This window comes from Carassius carassius, chromosome 2 (genome assembly GCF_963082965.1).
Source record: "Carassius carassius chromosome 2, fCarCar2.1, whole genome shotgun sequence".
NCBI lineage: Eukaryota > Metazoa > Chordata > Actinopteri > Cypriniformes > Cyprinidae > Carassius > Carassius carassius.
In genome coordinates this window covers 7,413,902-7,440,404 of record NC_081756.1, presented here as the reverse complement: position 1 = coordinate 7,440,404, position 26,503 = coordinate 7,413,902, and the positions used below count along the sequence as shown (strand labels likewise).

Below are 26,503 nucleotides of genomic sequence, written 5' to 3'. Positions count from 1 at the left end.
TATTAATACTCCTTCTCGAAGACGGATAACAGCATGCGCACTCAAGTACATCAAGAAAGAGGCCCTTGGTAGTTGTTGTTCAACAAACAAATGGGTGAAAAACTATATGGAGATGATAAACGAAGCCGAATTATAATCGTGAATCATCCAGACTGTGACCCACTGCCCTACCAAAACGAATCTGTCGTGCTGTAATATCGGCCTTTCAACAAGGCAAAACCTCGCTGGAAATGGAAAATGATTTCAGCCGCAAAAGGTTTTTCGAGGCCAATATAATAACAGTTTAGTGATGTCAAATTAGACAGGAATTTTTCCAGACGTCAACTGCAATCCCCTTCAAAACGAAAACGAACTTTTTTTGGACTTTGATATCTTCCAGCAGTCAAAATGGCAGAGGTCTGTGAGGTGATGTAGGATGACATGACTTTTGTGATAAAGTGCCAACACTGAGCTCTGGCACTGAATACGTTTAGATAACGGAGGGATATAAAAAAACAAAAACATCTTGAGCCATGTATATAAGATATAGCGATCTAGAGGTGGGACGTCTTCAGATAGGTAGGTGGAAAAAGATGCTACCAAAACGAAGGCAACAATAAACCAAAAACAAACAACCATTTGCAACAGGCAACATATTTAATCTTTCAAATCCGATTGACCTTGTGGTTTGGGGGAGGACACAAAAAAAAAAACCACTGACCAATTGTATGGTAACTCTCTATAATCACACATCGATTAATCTTCTAGTAGTGCTTGTCATATATGCATGATGGTTTGAGTTTTGCCGCTGAATACTTCAAGATAACAGTGGAATGTAAAGAAACCTCATAAAACAGATAGTTCCGGTCCTTGATTCTGATTGGTTGAGCTGCGTTCGAAGCCATTACAATTAAACTACACTACAAACATACACCTTTGTTTGCTTCTGTGTGTTGCTCGGCAACCACTTTATTGGAACCATAACTGTTTCTGAGGAACTACATTGTTTGTTGGAAGATAACCGACACTTTTTATTTATATCATTACCCTTTATTTCATCTGTGTTATTCTGTGAAACCTTACTACATAGATGGAATAACCATTCTATAAAAGCAATAAGCCCCGTGAAGCCGTGGTTTACAGTGAATTTATAACAGCTAAGTTAATGCCTAACAACGCCCCTTAGCTATCTTAAATTCCTTGTAAACCACAGTTTCTTGGGGCTTATTGCTTTATTTTACACCATATATATATATATATAAAAAGACAAGAGAGGTGGGACATATTGAGAGATACATGAAACCTAGTTTTGTGTAGCCAAACCTTCGGAATGACAGCAGAAGTCCTGAACTCTATCACAGCTTTCACTGGCCAAGGACAGCCCAAGTGGCCGTCTGACAGACAACCAACCAATCGCAGATTGTTTTGTTGGGGCGTGAAAACAAAGTCAATTTCCCTTCAATAACAGACCGGCATGCAACCAATAATCATTAATTCAAGAAAATCATACCGTTTCCTGCAACAGTGCAGAGTTTAAGTCGTGAACTTTACATACTTTCGAAAATCCAGTATTTAGTTGATCCCAATAAACTGCCTTTCTTTTTTCACAAGGGTTTTGGCATCACAATGGCTTTGTTTCCTGGTGGACAGTTAAAGATGGCAACACACAAGTCTACAAGAAATCCTGTAGAATTCAACCAATCAGATGTCCGCTTCTAAGCTCCCAAAGTGTTTTTTATTTTTGTGCCTTATGCATTAAACATTCAGACAGCACTCTGTGGGCATGATGTCTAAGTCTGAGACTAAGTGGAACCAGACACTTCCAAGACGAAGACAACAATAAACCAAAACAAACAACCATTTGCAATTGGAAACAGAATTCAACTTTTGAATCCAATTGACCTCATGGTTTGAACTTGGAGTAGGACACAATAAAAGCCATTGTCCAGTTTTATACCGCTCTTTAATTGTGCCTCAACCAATTTTCATGTGCTATTCATATATTCATGATGGTTTGAGATTTGGCACTGCATACTTCAAGATTATTAAGGTATTTAAAGAAACAGTTTGTGCCACATAAGACAACATCATAGATTTTTAGAGGTGGGATGTCAACAGATGGATAAGTGTAACCAAACACTTAAGACAAGGACCACAATAAACCAAAACAAACATCCACTTGCAATGGGCAACAGAATTCATCTTCGAATTCGATTGACCTCATTGTTTGAAGTTGGAGAAAGACACAATAAAAGTAATTGTGCAGTTTAACAGGAACTCTCTTTAAATCAAACCTCAGTCAGTATTCTTCTATGCACTGGTACGAGTAAGTGCTAGTCATGTACACATGATGGTTTGCTGTTTTGAAGACCTGCATGGGTTTGGATGACCGTTTGTCAGCCTCCTGTTTCCCAAAGCAGAGCTCAGCAGGTGGGGTTTGCTTTGGACCACTTTCCCTGGATGCTTCCGCAACAGGGAACTTTGGTTGATCTTGCAAGAAGCCCAATACATGGGAACTTCACCTCCTGTCAAGCACGGCTCCTCCGAATTCAACTCCGTGACCACCTGAAGAGGATCTAAGGACAACTCTTGGAGGAATGAGGAAATGTTAGCCAGAACTCCAAGATCGGTCCCAGAACCACAGTGACATCCAAGCAAAATCCCCAAATCCTCTGAGAAGAAAAAGGCACAGTGTGGAATCTGGACAAAGGCCCATTTCATTAGCATCAGAGAAGCTGCTGCGCCACACATATATGCCACGTTCTGCCACACAGACTCCATTGTTTCATATCTGTTGTGGGCAAATGAATCATTATTATTCTAAAAATGAACCGAGCAACAAAAATGGCAAACATCCCAGGCCACCAACCCCAGCCAAGTTCAATATTTAGGCGGCAGTCGCCGTCGACAAGACCGTCAGATGGAAGGACAAACAGACAGTGTTGCCAGAGAAATCACAGAATATAATGAATATGAAAAAAAATAAATAAAGCTTGTAATGAGAATGTTATCTTTATCAATGAAGTATGCTTATAAAATTAAACTCTGGAAAAAATGGACCAGTTTAGATATCAACTACAGAGTTTAAGTCCCATTAAGGCACCTCATGTTTAATCTCTACAGAGAATTTCAGGTTGGGACGTCACTTGAATCTTTAACCTTAAGGCAAAACATAATAAGACATATATTATTCAAATCACCAGCATTCTCATATATCTAAGCTCATTGTCCTAAGATCATTCATTCATTTGCATTTCATGCTACAGCTCGTAGCTCACAAAACTTGTAAACAAGTTGTGAGCTACGGCAACTAAACCTAATTTGTGCATTCTTTGCATGTCACAATGCATGCTTTAATAAGTGATGAGAAAATATTTCATTTTGTCACCATAAAGATGAACTGCATTGCAAAAATTCTGATAGTTCAACAGAATTTGTGACTCGTGGCATTATGTGCATAACTAATGTTATGTAAAAATGGCTCTAAATGGCAGAAATGCCCTCTGTGTGCCATTCATTATACTTTATAACACACATTGAGATTAGTTTTATGCGCCAGTGAAACATGGTAACCAGAGCTATGATGCATAAGAATACTTTCCTATTCATAGTTACAGCTTTAAAGAGTATAATGCATTAAGATCAACACATTTTCTGATGTCTCATACTATTTATATTATATTACACATTTAAATAATTCATACCACTCTTTAAAAGCATAACCATTAATGGGGTTTTATGCGATTCCAAAAGAATGTAATGCAATACAATGTGTTGTATATAAAAATCACAGTGCATAAAGAATACTATTATGATGCATTACAAATGCAGGCTTCAAGAAAAGTGTTTCCATGTATGAGATTATGTATATGAACGGATCATGTAGTTATACACAGGTGTGTGATGTTGTGTGGTCTGATGGATGGTGTGAAAGATCTCACTGATGTCTCCAGCCATCATTTCCCGCTCGAGAGAAACACACAAGCAGCCCAAATCACTCTTAATCAATTATGTATGCAGAGCCAACCCTTAACATTCCAGCACAGAGAGCACATTAGCGGAGGACAGTTTGAGGAGACATTGAAAATATCTCCCCTGGCCGCTTAATTTGATCACTTTATCACTAAAACATATGAGGTTATCAAAACCTCATCATGAGCGGCATATTTTAACCGCAATATTTTATCTGGACCTTCTGCAAGGACAGAATTCTTTCTAAACTTGTGAGTTTTTTTTTTTTTTTGATTAAAAAGAAAATTCATTACAGCCCTTTTCTGGAGATTTTTTAATATGATGTAATGTTGGATACTTTTTTTTTTTTTTTTTTGCAATGATACTTTTATTCAGCAAGGACCCATTAAATTGATTAAGAGTGACAGTCAAGACATTTGTAATGTTAATAAAGTTTTCCATTTCAAATAAATGTTATTTTGAACTCTCTATTAATCGAAGCATTCTGAAAAAAAAAAAAGTATTAGCTGTATGCAAAGTGACCCACATCTGGTTTTCGACTATTACAAATGAACCATACAGAGCCTTAAAAATTAAGATGCTAAATTAAAAGTTTGTTAACAAAAAAACAGCATATTAAGATATTTTTAATATTTATTACAGTAATGCAAACTTTGCTAAACAAACATTGCTAAAGTCATTTTAAGTGAAAAGATTTTACTTATAGACCCACTAATCTCTGTGTAAAAATAAAATAATGAGACTGCCATCTTTCTAAAGTCAATTTCCTTCCTGTAATTAATAGTAATAAATCTTGCTCTACAAAATAGTGGATTGGTAAGTATATGCACATCCAAGGCATTTAATATTTTGCCTTTCTTAATATATTTCATCAGAATTTATTTATTAGATTTTTTTTTTCTTCATACAATGAATGAACAATTACTTTAAACTGAAACCAAATATTCAGTCTTTGTGAGCATTATAGACTTCTTTCATAAACATTAACATTGAAACAAGTTTAAATGAAAGAAAATCAATGAAACCCCAGATTTGGTCTTCCATTTCTGGACCTCACTAAATATGCACCAGGACCATGATCCTTTTCATATTACAGTCAGACAGATTGGTGTGTTTCATGTCACAGCCAAACCACTGGAAGCTAGATGCACTGAATACAATTACACAAATGAATCATACCAAGATGAATACATCTGCCTCTTTGCATATAAAGCGAACTCCATGAGTCCTGACAGTGCTCATATTACTGTGGCAGAAAACAGCAGGCACTTTGACCCCACGTCTCATTTAAATGTGGTCGGAGCCACATCAAGGACTGGTCCTCTCAAAATAATCATCATATCATGAGCGGTTGACATAATGAACTGTGACAATGCCCTGCTCGCGCCTTGTCAGACTGTAAAGATGTTTTATTATGTGGGTAGGTATTCTCATATGGCTCACTGAATCTTTTTAATAAAAGGAGATCAGACAAGAATGACAAAAGGGCTGAGAGAGACCACACTGGATCGTTCCTGCTATCGCTATAATTCAATTATCCAGTCATTGCATGCTTCAGGGTCAGTGTTTCAGGGAAATTATCATATAATAAAAACAAAAACTATTTTAATGTAAAACTAGGTTTGAAACAAACAGTTTCTGCAGTTTGCAAATGTCTGCATGCATGGACTACACAACAAAACACACTCTAGGAGAAAACTGTGTCCCATAATTCAATTCAATAATTTAATTAACTTGACTTCATGTCCAACACACAATTTAAAAATGAACAATTATTTTGACTCATTATTTGATCTCTACAAATATTCAACACATTTATCATGCTTTTCAAAAGTATTTTTAAAATCCAGAAACATTTTTAAACTTTAATATATAAATTATATGTAAGTGATAACGCACGGCTACCAGTGCATTAAATGCAGCAATCCAGTATCTACATTGTATATCTCCAAACTACAAGACTAAAACTAAAACTAAAATAATAATATAAATAAATTTAGCATTCAATATTCAATCAGGGAATGTGTGAACTTATTATTCACAACTTGAATGCAATGCAAGTCAGTTACAAAAAAAATAAAAAAAGAGAGAGAGGTCACTTTAGTTTGGTTTGATTTGAATTGATCGAATAAAAAAAAATTTTTTTTCCTTGATATAAAAACTGAATTGAAATTAAAGCCATTGAACGAACTTGAAAATAGTATTAAAATAAAAACTGAAAAAGGCAAAACTACAATAACCTTGCATGCATATATGAAGGAATGCATTCAAAATTACATAACTCCTTAAATAATATTCAGTTGCATTTCATTGACGATGAGATGGAAAGACTGCCCACAGTATTGTTTTGTCTTTATCTGAGGAGAGTAATTCATCTTGTGGTTTACTCAAAGGATGCACAAAGGATGAAAAGAAGTTGTGCTTGGTGTATGTGTCTAGCGCCTTCTAGTGGAGAACCACACAAAGTGAAACACTTACTGTGAGCAAGTTTAAGTTATTTAGAGCATTTGAGGACACATGCATGATTCAGTAAGCATGCATTTATATTGCACAGTGGTGAAGCAGTTGAACTCCCTATAATATGCAAAGACAATTAAAAAATAACTTGCATTAAAGGTGCTGCAAGCAATTACGGGATAATACCCTGCATAAAATGCTGATCTGACAGATATCATTGAAACAGGTGTCTGGAGAAATCAAACCAGTATCTTTGACAGCACTAGAATCATTAAACAGCAAAAAGAGTCACATGAGTGGTCCGCCAAATCAGAAATACTTTTTGTGTCTGATTGACTTAGCAGTCTTCAATTGCAATTAAAAGAATAGTTCGCCTAAAAAGGAATATTTGCTGAAAATGCATCCATTCTCAGGCCATCCCAGATGTAAAGGAGTTTGTTTCTTTATCAGAACAGATTTGAAGAAATGTGTCATTGCATCACTTGCTCAGAAATGGATCCTCTAGAGTGAATGGGTGCCGTCAGGAGATGGATTTTTTTTCACCGGAGGAAATGGTTACATGGATTATGGACTCATATTTTGTCCAGAAGTGACGGTATTAAGTTAAAATGCCTTAATGACAGTTTTGTTTCTTAAAAACATACAGCTTTTCGCTTCACAAGACATTAATTGCTGGACTGGAGTGGTGTGGATTATTTGTGGAATTTTTTTTTTTTTTTGCAAACATGTAGCTTTTCACTTCAAGAGGTTAATCTGTGGACTCTCAATCTGACGGCACCCATTCACTGCAGAGGATCCAAGTGACTAAAGAGGGAGTAGAAAAACAAATCTAAAACTTATGCATCAGCCCCAAAAATCTAAACGCAGCAATCATCCACAGTGCTATACTGAAAATAAACTGGTCACTCTAATAAAATCAGTCCATTTTAATAACAGTCAACTATTTTTCATTTTTACTCTTATTATTGGTGCTATAACTGTTCTCCAAAAAGCTGCCCTCTGTCAAATTTTGTTAATCATCATCGGAATCTTGCATGAACAATGTACAAATAAAATTAAAGTTTCTGGAGGACAAACAAAGCATTATGTCAACAAATAAGTGCATGCCAACACCAAAACCTCACTGGAACGTGGGTTAAACAGAGAGGGAATATGTGCCTCACATAGCAACCATTTCCACACAATCACTGAATTCTGCCAGTAAATTTGGCAGCAGAATGTCAAAACATCTGTCTGTGATCAAATTCCCAAAAAAGACAAGGGTGATGCAACATGACTATGATATTTAACATTACCAGAGTGAGTTTCCATGTCTGAGAGGGCCAAGTCAAAGTCTGACTTCTGTGATGACACTGAAACAAACCATTCAAGCAAATCAAAATCTACATAAACTATTTGATTTAAAGAAATCATCTTTACTTGACCACTACAGTGCAACATCTCTATATCATTCTCCTTCAAAAAAGACTTGAATGTCTATCACATATTAACGTTCATGGAATCCTTTGACATTCTGATCATGCAAGCACTCGTTTTTGTACAATTTTCAAAAAAAAAAAATAAAAAGCAGTTCTCATAGAAAGTACATTAGCTTGATTTTCTACTTTGTTCAAACTTTGAATGCAAATTGTCATAAGCAGCAGTCTGTTTGAAAACCTCCCAGCTGATTAAATACTAACGAGGCATCTGCACCGAATGCATGTTCCCTGCAGAGAAATATTGTTATGTAGCACTCTATGATGTTCCTTCAAGTGCATTTAAAATGCTTCTTGCACTAGAAATAATTCATAGTCATAATTTACCCTTGTGTGTTTTTTCTACCTTGTCTCATGGGCATCACTGTGAATTCTTGACATTTTAAGAAATTATTACGATTATTCAGCAAAAATGCATTAAATTGATCAAAAGTGCCAGTGAAGTCTCTTATGTTACAACAGATTTACATTTAAAATAAATAATTTTGAACTTTTTTTACATCAAAGAATCCTGAATAAAATACGAAGCAGCACAACTAATTTGAACATTGATAAAAAAAAAAAATAATAATAATAATAATTCTTGATCAGCAGATCAGAATGATTTCTGAAGGATCATGTGACTCTGAAGACTGGAGTAATGATGCTGAAAATACAGCTTTGATCGCAGGAATAAATTACATTTTACAATATATTCAAACAGAAAACAGCTAATATCCCCATTTTTACTGTATTGGAGAGCATGGTGAAAACATGATTTTTTTTGTATTATAAACAATCTACAGTATATTATTATAAAGTAGTATAGTATATAAAAATTGTATTGTTATTCCTCTTTAAATTCAATATATCATCATATAACATATTTTTCATTATATATTGTCCTTTTCAAGTCCCAAAATGACAAAACACATGTTGTAACTGTAAGCACCAGAAAAATATGAATTGCCAGGAAGTCACCCAGACTGAGATGGGAATGTGTTGGATCAGCTCTTCCAAACTTCTGAGTCTGACTCCATGACTAAAGCGAAGCCTGACATTTATCACATCCGTCGGCCAGCAGTAAGAACTCGTGCCGCAGACTTGTGATTGTGAAGCGAGAGAAGCCCAAACACTGGCTGTTCCCCAGTGAGTCTGTCTCTCACCTGTCATTGAGTTCTCAGATGTGCTCAGCTGTTCCCTCAGTTTGTCCACGTCGTCCGGATGGACCTGCTCATAGAGCGTGCTGCCAAACCACTCGGACTGCGGATGGTTCAGAACCGGAGTGACAGAATCTGACACATAGATGACGCGACCCGTCTCGGCCGCCACCACAAACAGGAAACCGTCAGCCGCCTCCAGAATCAAGTGTTTCAGTTCCTGTGACAGTTTCAAATGAGGTTTAAAAGACTTTTAGAAGTTTTATATATATAAAAAGTTTGCATGAGTTTTTGTTGAGTATCATATTTGATGCATCAGGACTTTATGGCTCATATAGTATGACAGAGAGAATATGGAGCTCATATTTAAGGAGGAAAAAAACATCTACATTTTATTCATAAATGAGCAAAAATATGCAATTTGGTGCAGCTGTTGATTTTTATATGGCCGGAAAGAAAAGATCTGATAGCTTGTAATGTAAATCAATGAGATATTTAGAACAAGTATAACAGACATCTTAAATAAAATGCATATAAATATAATTTGCCTTAGCAAGGTAATATTTAAATGCTTAATTTGATAATCAAAGCCCTGTAGCTTCAAATCACATAATGCAATGCAATACGGTGATGATTGAGAGACGAACAAATAAATCTTCTTCAAAAGCTTGATGATAATATTTGATACTTAAATTTCACCATGGTTTTTTCTAAAACAAAATGATGATAATAACAACCTATGTCTAGTGAGTTTTCATCCTGAAATATTACTAACATCATTAAAGCTATTCTTATGTTTACTTTTACTTAATAAAAACCAGTAAAGATTTCACAGCAAGGAAGAGAACATGTATACCATGTGACCTTTCACTTGCAACTTTTACTATCAATCGGAAAACAGAAGGGATGTAATAGATTGTGAACAACGGGTTTTTGAACATTTAGAGGCCTCTGAAAGGTGTGTTTCAAGTATGATACAGTAGACTTTATATGGTGAATAAATGCCAATGTATAATTTAAGGCCATTATTGTCCTCTGTTGTTTTGTCGGATGTTTCAGGCGAGTGTTTTCTCACCTGTTCGGTCAGGAAGGAGGGTTTGTAAGCGCCGTCAGTGGACGTGTTCCCCGTTCCTCTCATGGACTTCATGTGTGAGACGGCCATGCGCAGGATGGTGAGTTTGTCTGGTTTCCTGGCTAGCGCGCTGCAGGTGGGCACCATGTCCGACAGCTCTGTGATGTACTGGGTCATCTTATTACGCCGGCGGCGCTCAATCTCACTGTGGTTCTCTCTGGATGGAGAGAGGAGCACCATTACAGTATCATTAGCATGTAATGAGAGTCATACAGCCCTTTTACAACTACAGGACCACAGGTAGAGCATAATTACCATTAAAGATAGTAAAACTATTTATATTTATATATATATGCACACAGACACATATATATACACATACACACACACAGGTCCTTGAACAACTCTAGTTTATAGTTTATACCATGTGAAAATAAAAACATTTTTGTGTGTGTGCATATTTTTGGGATCCTTCTTCCACACTTGTATAATTGCAATTGTGAAATTTCAATAACTGACACCTACCTATGTCTGCCCTCACATACATATATGTGTTCAATGTTGACCTTGATTGATGCATTCATAATTATGAATTAATGTAAAGGAGGCATTCAAGACTTTCATTATACAGAAATAACGTTACTTGGCTCAGGCTTTTTTTTTTCTTCAAAAGTTCATCCTTTGACTAATAAGCTGCAACACGTCTTCTTCAGAGAGGAGGATAATTTAAGACTTCATTACTTCATTTCTGTGATTTAGCCGAGTCTTCGGTGGTAAACTGAGGAGTACCAATCTTTTAAGAGGAAAATTCAAAAGGATAAGTCCACGAAGCGCAATGGATCAAAGCAACTCAACAATTTCAGATGAGAGCGTCAGCGGAGGATAATTAAATACTCATTTAAGATTAGATCTAGACAGAGACGCTCGTGTGAGGCCAGGGTGAGAGAATGAGGTCGGTCCTGACGGCGACGGGGCCTGATTTCTAGCTATCCTGAGAGAACCTCCCCAAGACATCCCTACCTGGCATAACGCTCCTTATCACCAGGAATCTGATCATCGTCATACCTGACGGGAGAGAGAAGAGGCCAAAATAAGAAAAATGAGCCTGAGAATGACAGTTACATCACTTTTAGGTCTTATGATTGCAGCTCAATTGAAGTGATCATGGGCCGTGTTTATTATGCTGCATGGTTAGGATTACAGACAGTGTGTGAATATGGTAATATAATAATGGACAGAGCACTGGATAATGAAAAACGACAAACTAAACAATCAGAGGAGTCTGTATCCCAGGATGTAAACTCATTTTGGGCAAAACTGCTTCAAGAAAGTTTCTCCAAGAAATATTTGGACATTTCAGTTCAGGTTTTATTGTAGCATCACTGAGATATTATTATTGTTATTGTTATCATGCTTTATAATCAATCTATTGATATCATTTATGTATTAAAAATGTTAAAATTTTCATTAAATTCAGTTAGTTAATTAAGTAAGTTAATTTAGCTATGTTTTTTGTCACCTTTATTATTATTATTATTATTATTTGTTATATGTCTATAAGTTTTTCTGTTCAATTTATGAAGTCAATCTTATGGTACAAAAAATTAAACGTGAAAATGAGATGTTGCCTTTGCAAATTGGCACAACTTATTTCTTATAGGTTTAGATTACTTTAATACCTCATTATATACAAACATTTGCATTGCATTAAAAAAAAAGATTTAAAAAGAAATCTATGTAATTATTCCACAGTTGCCTGCTTGTCTTGTACATTATAAACAACAGACATAAAAAGCCTGTACATCAATATATATGGCTATGGTATAATAATTAGCAGGTAAGTCCATTAACAAATGAAAATGATGTCATTGTTTAATCACCCTCATGTTGTTCCAAGCCCATATGCTGTTGTCCATTTCTGATGAGATTTGATGATATTTTAAAGCTTTTGGTCACTGACATCATACATTTCAGTCATACAAATATAGTGCACTTTTCTGGACTGTTTAGAAGAAAGCAATGTTTTTATCTTTGGGGCATAAACTATCATTGTGTACACTGTAAAAACTATTGTTTTGAAGTCGGAAATAAAACAAATATTATTGAAGTACATTTGACGAGATTTTCAATTTCATGATCAATTAAATGTATTACTTGCCATTTCTTTGTAGCTATTTATAAAGTCTACTAGCAATTTCTGGGTTAAAATTGTCTCAAAAGTAAATCCGACACATTTTCAGTGCATCATTCTGTGCTGCACTGAAAGAAGCGGTATATCGGTTTTGAACAACATGATGATGTTTAATTAACGACAGCAATTCCTTGCTTTTTTTGTGAGCAATTGCTCCAAATGGAGAGGAGCTGGAGTGTGTCCTGTCTGTCCTGCAGGGGTCAGTGTCTCCATTCCAACGCTACAGCAGCATAATTATGGATACAGCTCCTTTAAAAGGATATGAACTGAAAGGAAACCATAAATTGAGAGCAACAAAACGTGAGTGATGTCTTGAAATGGCACAAATGCTGTGGCACAGCTAAAAGACACGGTCAAACAATAGAAAATATAAAAGAAAGGACATGGTGCGTGGTCTGATTTGACTGTTTTGAAAGCTTGCAAACAATGGAAAAAATTTGCCTTGAAAATTTGCTGGGTCCCTCTCCATCCTCGTCATCAAAGTCCATCCTGAAACAAGAAAACAAACAGGCTTGCTCACAAATGATTTTGTATATAACAAATGGTTTGTGTATAAATCTCACAAATTTGTATATATAAAAAAAGTTTTTTGTTAGATATCCATTATAGTGTATATATATATATATATATATATATATATATATATATTTATTTATTAATAAGAAGAATTTTTAAGTTGCAGTATGAGTAAAGGAGGTAAATATAAAGTGCTTGCAGGATCCTCTACAAACACTCCTGATTCAGGATGTTTCCTGCTTTATGCATCTTATAACCTTCAATAGAAAAATATTCTATTATAGAAAGATATTATAAACATAGAAAAGAAAATATGCATGTATATAAAGTAGTTTCATTCTTTAAAGGCAATTTCTGGATTTTTTTGATGAATGGTAGGGTGGCCCTATGCACCGTTCACACGGGACACGTCCTGGCCACGATTTTAATATTTCCTTAAATATCCAGGTTTTGGCTGGTTGCACTGTGCGGATCGATCATTGTGTGACATTCATGAGAGCTATAGAAAGCAGAGCAGACAGCTCTTTATACTTTCGAATCGTTCTAGTGTGTTTGTTCGTTCGTTTGACATGAGTTGCACATCTCGTGTCTTTTTTTGATCGGTGCGCAGCAATGCTTCAAGTCAAATGAACGAACAAAGACGTGTGCATATTTGCACCGCTTTGATCGTTCCTTGTAGATCTCACCTTCTCACGCACAGACCCACGATTGCTCAATTATATACAATACCTGCATGTTATTGTCCAAACTGCTTTAGGTGTTTTAGGCAATATTAAAATCCTTCCAGTGATGTGTGACGTATGAAAGTGAAAAAGGTAAAGTGAAAGTCGTGACATTTGCTAAGTATGGTAACCCATACTTAGAATTGGGGCTCTGCATTTAACCCATCCAAGTGCATACACACACACACAGCAGTGAGAATGGCTCATATGGCCACCCTTATTAAAGAAAGAACAAAAAGGGCCAAAACCTGTGCTGTTGTACCCAATTCCACCTAAGCAGCTAAAAAACTGTTAAAAATGGGTAATTTTGACTTATTTTCTCCATCTGCAAGACACAATTTTGAACTTTGCCGTGTAATATTGAAAAGAGCATCTATAATTAGTGGTTGACCGATACATCGCCATGGGCCCCGATTCGTATCGGCCGATAAGTTTTTCTGCTTGCCCGATGTGTTCGAGGTGGTACTTTTATTTTGACAGCGCTAGGAAAAGCAGCGCCTGAAGGCACACAGTCCCTCTTGTTCACTGTCGTTGTTAACAGTTCTTTCTAATATGGATAAAAGTCTGTCTAATAATCAGATAGAACGGTTAAACTAAAAGTATTATAATGATTGCTTTTATATTATTAGTAATAGAAAAGCAAACATTAGAATACTTTTTCGTTTGACTAATGAATATTTAATTTCACAAGCATTGCAAATTTAGTCGAATCCAGCTGTGACATCTTGTAAAGCGTGCATTTTTATCCAGCATGATCGCGTGTTCTCTGTGTGACAGTCGGTCTGTGTGAATTGAATGCTTTACACTTTAAACTTGTGATTTCAAATTATGCTACACTTTATCTATTTGCACACAGTCATATTCATGTCATTTTCACTGTGTACTGTATGTAAAATGAGGGTTACCCTGGCTTTATTTGAAAAATATGATTCCAAATGCACATAAACTTCCTAGAATACTGAGTCCCGTGTTGGTTACAGTGTTTACTTCCTTTTTAATTATATTTTTATTAAATATTTATTTATTTGTGAAAAATGCATCTAAAGTGTGTTTATTTTACACATTTATTTTTTAATCCATTGTCAAATGATTTAAAATTTCTTAAATATGGATAATATATCGGTCGACCACTTATTATGAAAATAACATGCTGTTTAGCACAATAACTCACCCCGTTGATCTCCGCTTGCCTCCTCTCCCTGGCATGGCGCCCGCCATCCTGACCTGACCCGCTCCCACCACAGCGCCTGGCATGGCTACTGGTCCCGGCAGATCCGTGCCCATTTCTGAAAGAGCCAAACATCTTGCTTCACCATCAACCACAGAAACACTGACTTCATGTTCATACAGCTGGTGTATCAATGCCAGATGACTTTTATCCCACTTATAAAATCATAAACATGAATTAATTTCAAATAAATAGTGTATATACAATCATGTCAAACATGGATTCACTTTATGAATTCACCACAGAGTTGACAAAACTTTGATGACAAAGTGGGGCTGTAGTATAATCAAAGCACAGACATGCACATCGCAGTAAGGGTGTAAGAAAATATGGATACATGCGAGTATCGCGATATTTTGTTTGACGATACTGTATCGATTTAAAAAAAAACTGAATATCGATATTTAAAAAAAAAAAATAATTTATATATAAACACACATATATATATATATATATATATATATATATATATATATATATATATATATATATATACACACATACACACATACACAAGTCATGAGTGACAGCAGATAATAGCATTAGGGCATGCAACTAATGTTAGCATTGATATAGTTCGCTGCTAGTAATCGCGGATGAAAGAATATCTGTATCTGTACTTATTTTATTATTTTACAATAGTTTTTTTTCTTTAGGAATCCTGTAAGCACTTTATTTTTCATTGATATTAAGCAGATTTAATTATTTTATTCAGATCAAAATGTTATGACATTGTATATTGTACTTGTAAACTTAAACTGTGAACCTTTAAAACAGGGTCTAAAATATATATATATATGGTCTTTTTTTATAAAATACATTTTATATGTTTATATGTATACATTTAACTAAAGGATTCTGCTTTATATTTACCTTCTTTACTCATACTGCACAAAAAGTGGTTCAATAAGGTTGAATGTTACAGGGACTGATTATTGCAAATGCACATCCCAGTGTGTTTTGGAAAAAAAAAAAAGTATTTATTGCTAAGATTTGCATATGGTGGTGTGTTCTTAATGACAGCTTTCCTTAAAAATATATCCTATTTATAAAAATAAGAAATATCCCAATATATCCCCTACATTTTAATATGTCATTTATTCCTGTGATGCAAAGCTGAATTTTCAGCATCATTACTCCAGTCTTCAGTGTCACATGAACCTTCAGAAATCATTCTGAAATGCTGATTTCTTATTATTATCAGTGTTGTTTCATAAATATCAATGGTGTTTCTTTTCTGAGGTCAAGAAAAATGTATTTGTGCACAAAAGCAAGACACAAATACACCATAAAAACACTTCACTAATTAAACAGCATCAGTATATGTAATACACACACACACACCAGCTCAGACTAAAATCGCCAACAGCAGCTGGCTGAGAAAATGAACACACTCTGACATGTTCAGCCTGATGATCGCAGAATCATATTAATAATTGATAAAGTCTGCCTTCCACTTCTCCCATACTCCGGAGCACAGCAGACCCTTTCGCTGAGTTTTCATTATTCATTTATGAGGTTTACAATCTTACACCTTATATTTCAAACCTCAGTTCATTTGAAGGTACAAGAGAAACTTGAATACATGAAAGGAAATTGCAAAATAAAGTGCCCCTATTATGCCATTTACAATATTGCCTTTTATGCAGTGTGTAATGTAGCTGTATGTGAATGTTAACGATCTGCAAAGCTGAAAATGCACAAAAATAAAGTTATTGTCTCCCAAAAGAAACATTTGACTCTGTACTGCCTAAACCAGTCAGTGACTCATCTTATAAAATGGCACTTTAAAAATAGTTCAATCCAAAAGTATTGCTTAGTGTAAAACATGTTGAAAATTAACCAATAGGCTGTTGATTCATTAAATGATAAGCTTTTTCTTCTAAAAAGCTGTTTATTCAGCCTAGTGAATGAAGCATCTCCTCCATTAACATCCATTAAAAAAAAACAATCTCTGGTCTCCTTTTCCACTTACTGGCAAACCAGAAGTGTTAGCATTAGCCGTTACTCATTTTTGGCTAAAGGTTGCAGGCTTGCCTTCTAGTGGCTTTGATGCGGTAGAACAATCACAACAGACTGGGCCATCTGACCAATCAGAGCAGAGCAGGCTCACAGAAAGGAGGGGTTTAGAGAGACTGAATCTTAGAACAGCTTTGTTCAAAATAGTTTGAGAATCGATGGAAAATTTGGTTATATTAAACATATTAAGAAAACGAAAAAAAATTTGACCTTGCATGCATGTCATCCTGTTGTAGGAGACCCTCAAAACAATAATAGTAACCTTAAAAATGGCATGATAGGTGCAACTTAAGACTGCAAAAAGTGAACTTTTGTGATTACGCAAAACAGTGTTATTTTAGTATAACTGACATACAATTACAGTTTTGATTAATATTTTACATTTTACTTTATTTTTATATTTTCTGTTTCACTTTAAGGTAAAATAATTCTGCTTGCATATATATATATATATATATATATATATATATATATATATATATATATATATATATACACACTGTATATGATTAATTGCCATTTATTAGTTCTAGTTATATTATTATTCCAAGTTAAACTACACAAAAAGAGAAATGATTTTGTTTTTCACAATCTACTCTGTGCCTTCTGTCATCTGACTTTTACTTTTTTCAGCAAGTAAAAGGCCTTTAAGTATAATTGTAAAAATGTTTTTTACTGTGAAATCTTTCTCTTTATCTTAAACGTTATTATTTTAATTTGTTTGAAAAATAATGTTAAAATGCAAGTATCAAATATGATCATGAGGCTTAAGGTAGGTTTATTTGTTCATCTCTCAATCACTACTGTTTTGCATTGCATTATATATTTTGAAATTACATCGCTTTGATCATAAATCTAAGCATTTAAATACCATCTTACTAAGACATATTATTAGGTGATATATTTATAGCATTTTACATAACTAATATGTTATACTGTTATGAAGATCTCACTGATATACAAGCTATCAGAATTTCATCTTTTTGACAATAACATCAGCAACTTTCCCCAACTGAAAAAAATATTTTAGTTTGTGCCTCTGAATAAAACTGAGGTTTTAAATATGAGCTCCAAATTGTTGCTATATCATACTATTTGAGCCATTAAATATGATACTCGACTAAACACTTTAAGTATTGTTTTGTTGTCTAAAGATTCAGCAAAATGCTCTACTTTGAACTATTCATTCACATATCAGGCTGTACAGAGCTGCAATGTTTTTTAAAGCTGGTGAGTGAACATTCTTCAAAATATCTCCACTTCAGACGCCTCACTGCTCTGCAGAACGCTCTAAAGCTCCCATTCTCTGTCAGAAAGCCCTTTAGGTCAAACTCATTAATCTGTCTCGTGGGATGGAGTGATGGCTGGCAGACAGATAGGACGCTGCTGTCTCTCATTTTAAATCACGACTCAACAGCTCACATGCTCCTCTCTTTTCTCTCCTCCGGATCATTTTAATGACCAGAGGCCCGTTTCCCTTTCAGATCCACCACAGAACAAAACATCTGCACAGCACTTGGTACTGTCCCACAGGGTCCCATGTAATGTCCAAGCGCTTTATAAATGTGGACAGCACATCTCATTTTGTTTGAGAAATGAATTCCATCAAGACAGAAACAGACTAAATGAGCAAAGTAAAAAAGTAAAGAAAACCTTCCCAGAACACAGCTTTGTATTGGACCCCTGGCGGATAAACTTAGATAAATTGACTCTTTGGAGGAATGATTTAGATCTGGATTATCAGGACTTGAGATACAGCAAAGGATTGTGGGTATGCGGCAGAGGCTCAGTCGATTTTGGTGTTTCAGAGGCTGATAATAGAATGCAGGGTTACTGAAATAATGTATACAGACTACTGGAAAAATTTTGGATTTTGGATGTAAATTTGTGTAACACTCTGGAGCCTTGCTCTCTCCAACCATTCCACAAAAACACATAGCGATTCATTGCAAATCACATAAAAGGCATATTTTTGTATACAAAAAGGGGTTTTGTAACCCTGTATATTATTTTAACATGAGTGATCCATAGAAATGCATTTGAGAAACTAACTAGCTCCTTGAATGGACTACCAAACCTTTTTATATAATTGCTAAAACCCTATAAAAACAGAAGCTGCAACAGAGTAAGATGGAATCGGGCCATTCCAAACATAAGGATGACCAAAAACAAAGAATGGAAAATAACCCATTTTGCACTGACGCATTTAGTTCCTATATTCTCTCCCGCAGCCCTTAAAGAGAGTGAAAGGAGCAATTCAGTGTGACTGAAGCAGTATAATCCCAGTGACACATGGCACATTTCCATGCAGAAAAGAGTTTCTCAACTGAGTGCATCAGAGCAGGAACGGTTCAGAAACGTACAAGTTTAAAGGAAGAAACTACAAACTATTGAATTAACATCCTTTTTCTGATAGCACGCACATGTGAACAATGACTCTTCTGTTCTCCTCTATTGTTACACAGCCAAATAAAAGTTCAAGCTGCCAAATGTTCTAGATATTTCAGACATGAGAGTCAACAGAAAAATCGAAAGCATGCTTTAGTAATGTAAATGCAAACATTTCATGCAAGGATGGACTCAGTATGCACAACAGAATTAAATGGGCCACACAATGATAATTGTAAAAGTTCAACAAACTATGAAAACATATTGTAACTTTCAGAACTCAAAACTTTCATTTGCAGACCAAAAAGAGTAGTTACTGAAACCTACCAATGACTCGTTCTGAATGCATCTTTCTGATTTCAGGTTAACCAACAACTTATATCAGCAATATCTACTGAGTGATTAGAGCCTTAATTCACATACATAATAGAGAGCAATATACATTTCAGCACAGATTGTTTTACGTATTTATCACAATATGAAAGCTTAATAAAGAGTCTGTTTTTGAAGGATAGAGCGGTTAAAAACTATACTGACAGCTGAAGCACATAAAAATGCAAGTAAAAGCGCAGGGAAAAGCAGAGGGTCATTTACATAAAACAACCCACTAAATTATACTGATATAAATGTGTGTCCAATTATTTAACAGAAATCTCCATCAAAGCTCTTAGTTTGTACTATGTGATCAAAAATCCCTTTTTTATTAGAAACTTATGGATTTGCTGAGACAAACGGTTATTGACCATGTCCATATGCATGTGTATCAGTTTTATTTTACTATTATTGTTTATACACTACTTATTAATATTCTGATTTACCTTTTATTTTTGATTATTTTCACCTTCGATTTTAATTTTAGTTTAAAGTGGTCATATGATGCGAATTCAATTTTTCCTTTCTCTTTGGAGTGTTACAAGCTCTTGGTGCATAAAGCAGATCTGTAAAGTTGCAAAGACTAAAGTCTTAAATCCAAAGAGATATTCTTTATCAAAGTTAAGACTCTGCCACACCCCCCTAAAACGGCTCATTCAAACACGCCCCACATGTCTACGTCACTATGTGGAAATATTTGCCAAATGTTCACACAAAGAAAGTGTGGTTTCAGTAACACAAATAGTGTTGATGTCAGGGAGATGCTGTGTGTATTGAGGCGAAAGCAAAAGCACTTTATTGGGCCTTCCGAAAGTAGATGCATTTAGGAATCTTTTAGATTACTTACAACAGAACAGCAACCATTTTATGGACGACCGTTTCGTGAACCTGGAGAGGAGGTCATGACTTTGCTATGACAATCTGGCGCTTCTGAATCAGCTACTGTAAGTGTGCTTTGTTTTTAGTTTTAGTATTTGCTATTGACTGTTCATATGTGGAGTTTTGCACGTTGTGTGTGTGTGAGAGAGAGAGAGAGAGAGAGAGAGAGAGAGAGAGAGAGTCATACAGTGTAGTCAGCTGTCTTAAACGTCCATGGCTTGTGTACAGCAAACACTTATGAGCATCATCACCGTGTCTGTCACACAACTCTGTTCCTCTTTCAGACTTGAACTGATGGTAAAACTAAGGACATTATTAACTGTCTTTGCATTTATTTTGAAAGATGAAGCTCGTGATTATGGAAAGGGGCATTACATTTCTGACGAGTGCATTTCTGACTGGGTCAGTTGGCCAATCAGAGCAGACTGTGCTTGGCAGAAGGAGGGACTTTGTAGAAAACAACACATTTGAGAGTGACATCAAATGATAGAGGACCTACATAATATACAGTATTTGAAAAATAATGTGTTTTTTGAACATTAAATCATGTCAGCATATTCTATTATACTAAATACACAAAATAATGATCTTTAAAAAAAGCATCATATGACCCCTTTAAGTTATTTTGATATGTGCTTTAGTCATCATTTTTACAAGTTGAATTTTTTTTTCAATTTAGTACTTCAACTTGCCAATGCAAAATTTCTTGTATATTAATTTTTTTCATCTAATATTTATATTTTATTTAAGCTTTTTTTCAAATGACCAAAAATTTGAATAGTTTTAGTTTACAAATCCTGTGCATTTAACCAGAAGTCCAGATTATATAGCTTCACATTGAGAGGCAGACACATGGGTAAAAAAAAAACATAACATAAGACTCAAAAAATTTAAAGTTAACTTTAAAAAAGTTAAATTATGTTATAAAACAGATAGTTCTGACTTTAAAATGTCATACAGTCAATAAACACACCGTTGTGAATCATATCAGTTGAATATGGTATAAACAGTAAAGCAAATTTCACACACTTATATTGTCACACAGTATATTTCATCATACATCAACCTCAACCTTACTCAAAATAAAAATGCGTAAATAAAGTCAATCCTACACCGTTTGCTAGCTCATGCAGCAGACACCATATGCCATATTCACACAATTCCTTTTTAGCAATGCTTCACTTCTGGTCAGTCCTGGCTGTTATCCATCACTCTTTTCAACAGAAAGGCTTCCTTCACAAACACAAGAGGTCGGCAAACAGTCCGAACTGTTGCTAATCAACTGTGCCTGTAATCCCCATTCATAAACGCCAACTGCTATTTGTACGAAACATGTTCTTATTGCAGCTGCACTGCAACCAAGGCCCTTTGTTAAGCACAATGGGAAAAATACAGATGGCCTATAGATTTGTTAAGCAAGTGAAATAAAAGCTAGCCGATTTTAAAACAAGGTACCCTTCAGTTCAACTACAGTCATGTGACTCCACCCCAGAATGCTCTTGTGCATTTTAAAGCGTGCTTGGCAGCCCAGTGTGTCAACCAGGTGCTAATAACGCTCACATTCTTTATTCATTTCGACTCATTTGCATTTACAATGAGGTGCTGGGGAAGGAATTGCCCGCTGGGGGAAAAAGAGTGTTCATGGAAGCAATGAAGTCACGGAGCATAAATTACTTTAGCAAGTGAATGAATAAACTGAGCAGCAGTAGGTTTCTGTGACACGTTTCCTCTGAACAGTCACTAACCAAGTTTGAGTTAAGTCTGTAGAATACAATTTATCAGATGTATGTTTTTTTTAAACATAGTATCAGTTTTATCAGGCCAATTAAAGCAGATAGTATTGTGCTTCACTGTATGTAAAAATAGCCGATGCATGAATTTCTAAGGCCATGATTAAAACTTTGCCAAACACCTGTTGCACACCATCTACTACATGCCTTCTGTCGTCTGATTGATGGTTAATACTTTTTCAGCAAGTAAAATGCCTTTTATTATAAGTGTGAAATGTTTCTGATCTTTATAAAATAAACATTAACTTTTATATTTTTAGAAAGTTTCGACATAAACACTTACTGGACTCAAGCAACATACGTTGCTTTACCAAAACATTTCTTTTTTCGAAAATGAGAGAAGGAAATATGATCCATCAGGCTTTTGAGGAAGGTTTATATGTTTGTCTCTCAGTCACCATTGAATTGCATTGCATTATATGTTCTGAAACTACAGAGCTTTGATCATTAAACAGAAGCATTTAAATATCATCTTACTGGGAGATATAGAGTAATGCACATAGTCTGTTTTCTATAAATACCTCATTGGTTTACATTACAAGCTATCAGAATCTTAATCTTGCTTTTTAATCATAAAAATGACAACAACTGCACCAGATTGCATATTTTGCTTGGTTTGGGTATCTGAATAAAACGGATGCATTGAAAATATTAACTGCATTAAATAAATGGTTCCATAAAAAAAAAAACTAATTTATTTCATACGCCTGATGCGAGCATGACTTTGACTTCACAGCTTTTCTGTATCTGTGCATCTCTGCTAATTTAAGTATTATTTAAATTCCATTTTCACACGTTTGATCTTCCACATCCTTTTCGGTTGTTCTTCAGAGTTTATAAAATATCTTAACACTAGAACATTCTGTGACGACTAAAATAGACCACAGGAGCCCACACAATCGTGACTCTGGAGGCAGAACAGCATTAAAACCTAAAACAGCACCAATTCCACTGTCTTTCTCTAATCAGTTACTAAAGCCTTCACACGTTCCTGTAAACTTACATTGAAAAGTTCTCTGCACGAGCTCATGACAGTCTTCCACCAGCCATCTCGTGCTTTTGTTTACATCTCGCACTGTCAGTTTACCGTCTTGTCTCATGCCCGCTACTTATTATGCTGCTATTTGTATATAATAATAATTGTGTGTCACAGAAGCATCGAAATTCGAATTGAACATTTGATAATAAACTTGACCAAAACACATCCATTTTCGCATTGGAATCAACAGGCAGAGGAAGTGAAGCGGTTATGTGTGCTATATACTCAAGCTCATAACAAAATATCCCCACATCACTATTACAGTCCCATAAAGGACGTATCAGATCCAACAGTCGCTTATAAAGGAAACCAAAGCACGTACTGGCTTGTAGCAAATGTATTCAGCGTCTAATTTGCATGAGCAAACAAACAGCCGCGGAAGATTAAAGCCAAATGTGATACATTTCGTTCTGACGTCAACGTTCTATTGTCACGAAACATAACATTTTATGTTAGCGATGATATAATGTAGCGTTTTAAATTCGAAATGTCGCTGTTGTTCCTTGCGTAGGGGGGAGGGGGTGCGTGCGTTTAAAGCGTCGCTGTTTCTTTTGTTATCGCCAAAACACAATATTGCGTCAAAAGCCGACGCTCGGTTTCCGTTTAAACGCCATATCCATTGTATTTAAAAGCGAAAGGATAAAATCGCTACTCACCCGATGGGTTTACAGCGACGGGGGTTGCCATATTGCCTGGGTGGAAACGAAGAAATGCAGAAATGACGCACAATTCGAAAATAACGCCGCACGCGATGCTCTCCGGGTGTCTCAAGCGCGCAAACTCAGTTCAGCCCTGCATGTGAAGATGTGATGGCACTGCCGGATGGGACTCTGCTGCGTTTCTGCTCGTGCGTGTAGCAGATTCGTAGCGGTCTGACAAACGCAAGATGTCTGGGAGGTTGCGTGGACACCGCGAGACTACACTGAATTAATGAATGCAGGATCCACGCAACAGCTTCGGCCCGTTTCTGCCCTCAGAGAACTTCAACCCCGGTCTGGAATCCAGTCTGGCATTGTTGCTTTGTTATGGTCATGAGCACAGACATCACTGTGTGTCCTGAGATCTGGACGAGAATACAGTGTAGAATGCACGCACTAGCCTGCACAATGCGAGGGTTCGAGTCAAAAGTCACATTTGTTTTCATGATTTAGTTTCAAACTCATAATTCAAAACTGTCTCAGAGATATTTGTAAATTCTTCTAAACTATAAGTCCATTTTTTTAATGTTTTTCATATATTTGTTTCAATTACAAGTCAAATGTAAATATATTTTCTATTAATAGATTTTTGCCCATTTTGGTATGTTTAAAAAAATGTTAAAATATATATATTTAAAAGCATATTTGGCCTCCATATATTTACATCCAAGAAAATACATTCACATGTCACATTTGATGAATGTACAGTAAAATTTGAAAATTATTCTTGCCTATTCTTGAAATAAATTTTGAAATAAACTAAATATAGTTTCACTTTCAAAAACGTATTTAATTGAGCTGCACTGTTTACATCATACGTTCTATATTTAAAATGTATTTTGGCCATAAAAATATATATTTGGCTGTATGGTATAGTCAAGCATGTGTTAAATGTTTGTTTATATGCTAAAATGTTTGTCATTATTTTAATAGCCTATATCAGGGGTCTCCAAACTCATTCCTGGAGGGCCAGCATCCTGCAGAATTTAACTCCAACCCTAATTAATCTCACCTGAACCAGCTAATTAATTAATGCACGAGTTAAAATAATATGGTAACAAAGATCAGTTTGCAGTCTCTAGCAGAATAACGGACAGTTTTTATATGTAAAATAGGCCTACACATGACACCGGAAGCCTTGCAAATTCAAGTTACAAATGGCCTCGCGCAATCTAATGTCAAAAATAAAGTGGATAAGTGAACTAAATCATGACCGGATTCTATAGAACATCAAGGGTGTAATATAATTTTAGTGTTATTTCCATAGGGCTTTTCCTGATTAATTTGTGCCTGGAGAACAATCTAAAGAGGAATCCCATGAATAGATTTCTATTGAGGTCAAGGTCCCAAAGAATGCCATTGTCCTACAGTGACCCGTCCTATCACAGTGCTCCAAAATCATTTATCATCACACACTGTTCCATGAAAGTTAGTCTGAATTGGATCCCAAATCCCAAAGTTAATGTTTTAAGCTTTATGCACATGTTCCTTTATCAGACCAGTGGTGAGATACATTAATGCTCATGGTTTTGGACACAAACAGCTCTTGGTTGACTCCACCTGGTTATATGCATTTTTAACAACGACAAATTCACTATCGTAATGGTTCCCTTCTTATATAAAGATGATGAAACACAAACACGGTAAAAAACATTAATTCTCCAGTGTTCCAGTACAGTAACATGCTTTGATGATTTATGATGGAGTAAAAAACCATTTTCTCTCTACAGATGAAGTGAGGGTCAAGCAATGAGTGATGTTCACAGGAGAAGGTCGAGGGGGTCCTTATGGGCAAATTTCATAGATAGATAGATAGATAGATAGATAGATAGATAGATAGATAGATAGATAGAAATTAACTCAGTAAAGTGCAACTACAAGAAATAATATTCATGAGCATAGTGTGTTCTGCAACAGTGTTTAGATTTGTGCCAGTTTTCCCTTCCTCTGCTTTCTCTGCAGTGCTGCTCTGCCCTAGTTTAATAAGCTCTTGCACTGCAGATACCTGCATAAGAAGTTCTGCTGACCTCTTCTTTATTAAACAAGCCTTCAGGGCAAAGAAAAACTGGCCTGTGCTTTAACAACAGACAGATAAGGCAGGGTTGACAGATCAAACTGAAAAGCAAAACTAAACGTGGTGCGTTCATTGAATTTGAATATTCAGCAGTCAGTAAAAAACTGAGCCCTGTAAACTTCAAAAGTAATCATTACATGGCACCCATCAATGTCTTTATCTAACCAGCCCCTCTGTAAAATAAAAAAAAGAAGAAAAAAAACTGCCATATTTTTAAACTAATTTTTAATCTTGAGATTATAAATTAATGTCCAAGTAACAGCTTTGAAAGAGGAATTCCATTTTCCTTTTTTCATTTAATTCGGAGTCTTTTAGAGCTGGCATTTCCGAGCACTTCAAAAGGATTTCAAAGCAGTTCCTTCAGTAACTCACCTGCTGAAAATCTTAAAGGAATAGTTCACTATAAAACTCCAACATTATTTTCTTACTTATTATTCTTAAGTATAAGAGTTTCATTCTTCGTTATGCATTCGCTACTGTACAAAAGTTTGTA

General features: G+C 35.4%; 1 protein-coding gene across 4 annotated transcripts in view; it reads right to left on the bottom strand.

The window, feature by feature from the left end:
- The window catches only part of LOC132101351 (aryl hydrocarbon receptor nuclear translocator 2), a 73,749-nt gene extending 49,506 nt beyond the window's left edge, over nucleotides 1-24,243 (bottom strand). Inside the window, exons 1-6 of one of the 4 annotated variants that reach the window (XM_059506247.1) lie at nucleotides 23,895-24,243; nucleotides 14,695-14,809; nucleotides 12,727-12,774; nucleotides 11,115-11,159; nucleotides 10,098-10,311; nucleotides 9,029-9,242 (exon numbers count right to left, since the gene is read on the bottom strand). In XM_059506247.1, the coding sequence (XP_059362230.1) occupies nucleotides 9,029-9,242; nucleotides 10,098-10,311; nucleotides 11,115-11,159; nucleotides 12,727-12,774; nucleotides 14,695-14,809; nucleotides 23,895-23,925 (667 nt within the window). In that variant the 5' untranslated portion in view covers nucleotides 23,926-24,243. The remainder of the gene's footprint in view (nucleotides 1-9,028; nucleotides 9,243-10,097; nucleotides 10,312-11,114; nucleotides 11,160-12,726; nucleotides 12,775-14,694; nucleotides 14,810-23,894) is intronic. The other 3 variants (XM_059506256.1, XM_059506262.1, XM_059506270.1) reach the window with 3 other exon arrangements.
- Nucleotides 24,244-26,503: the final 2,260 nt, after the last annotated feature.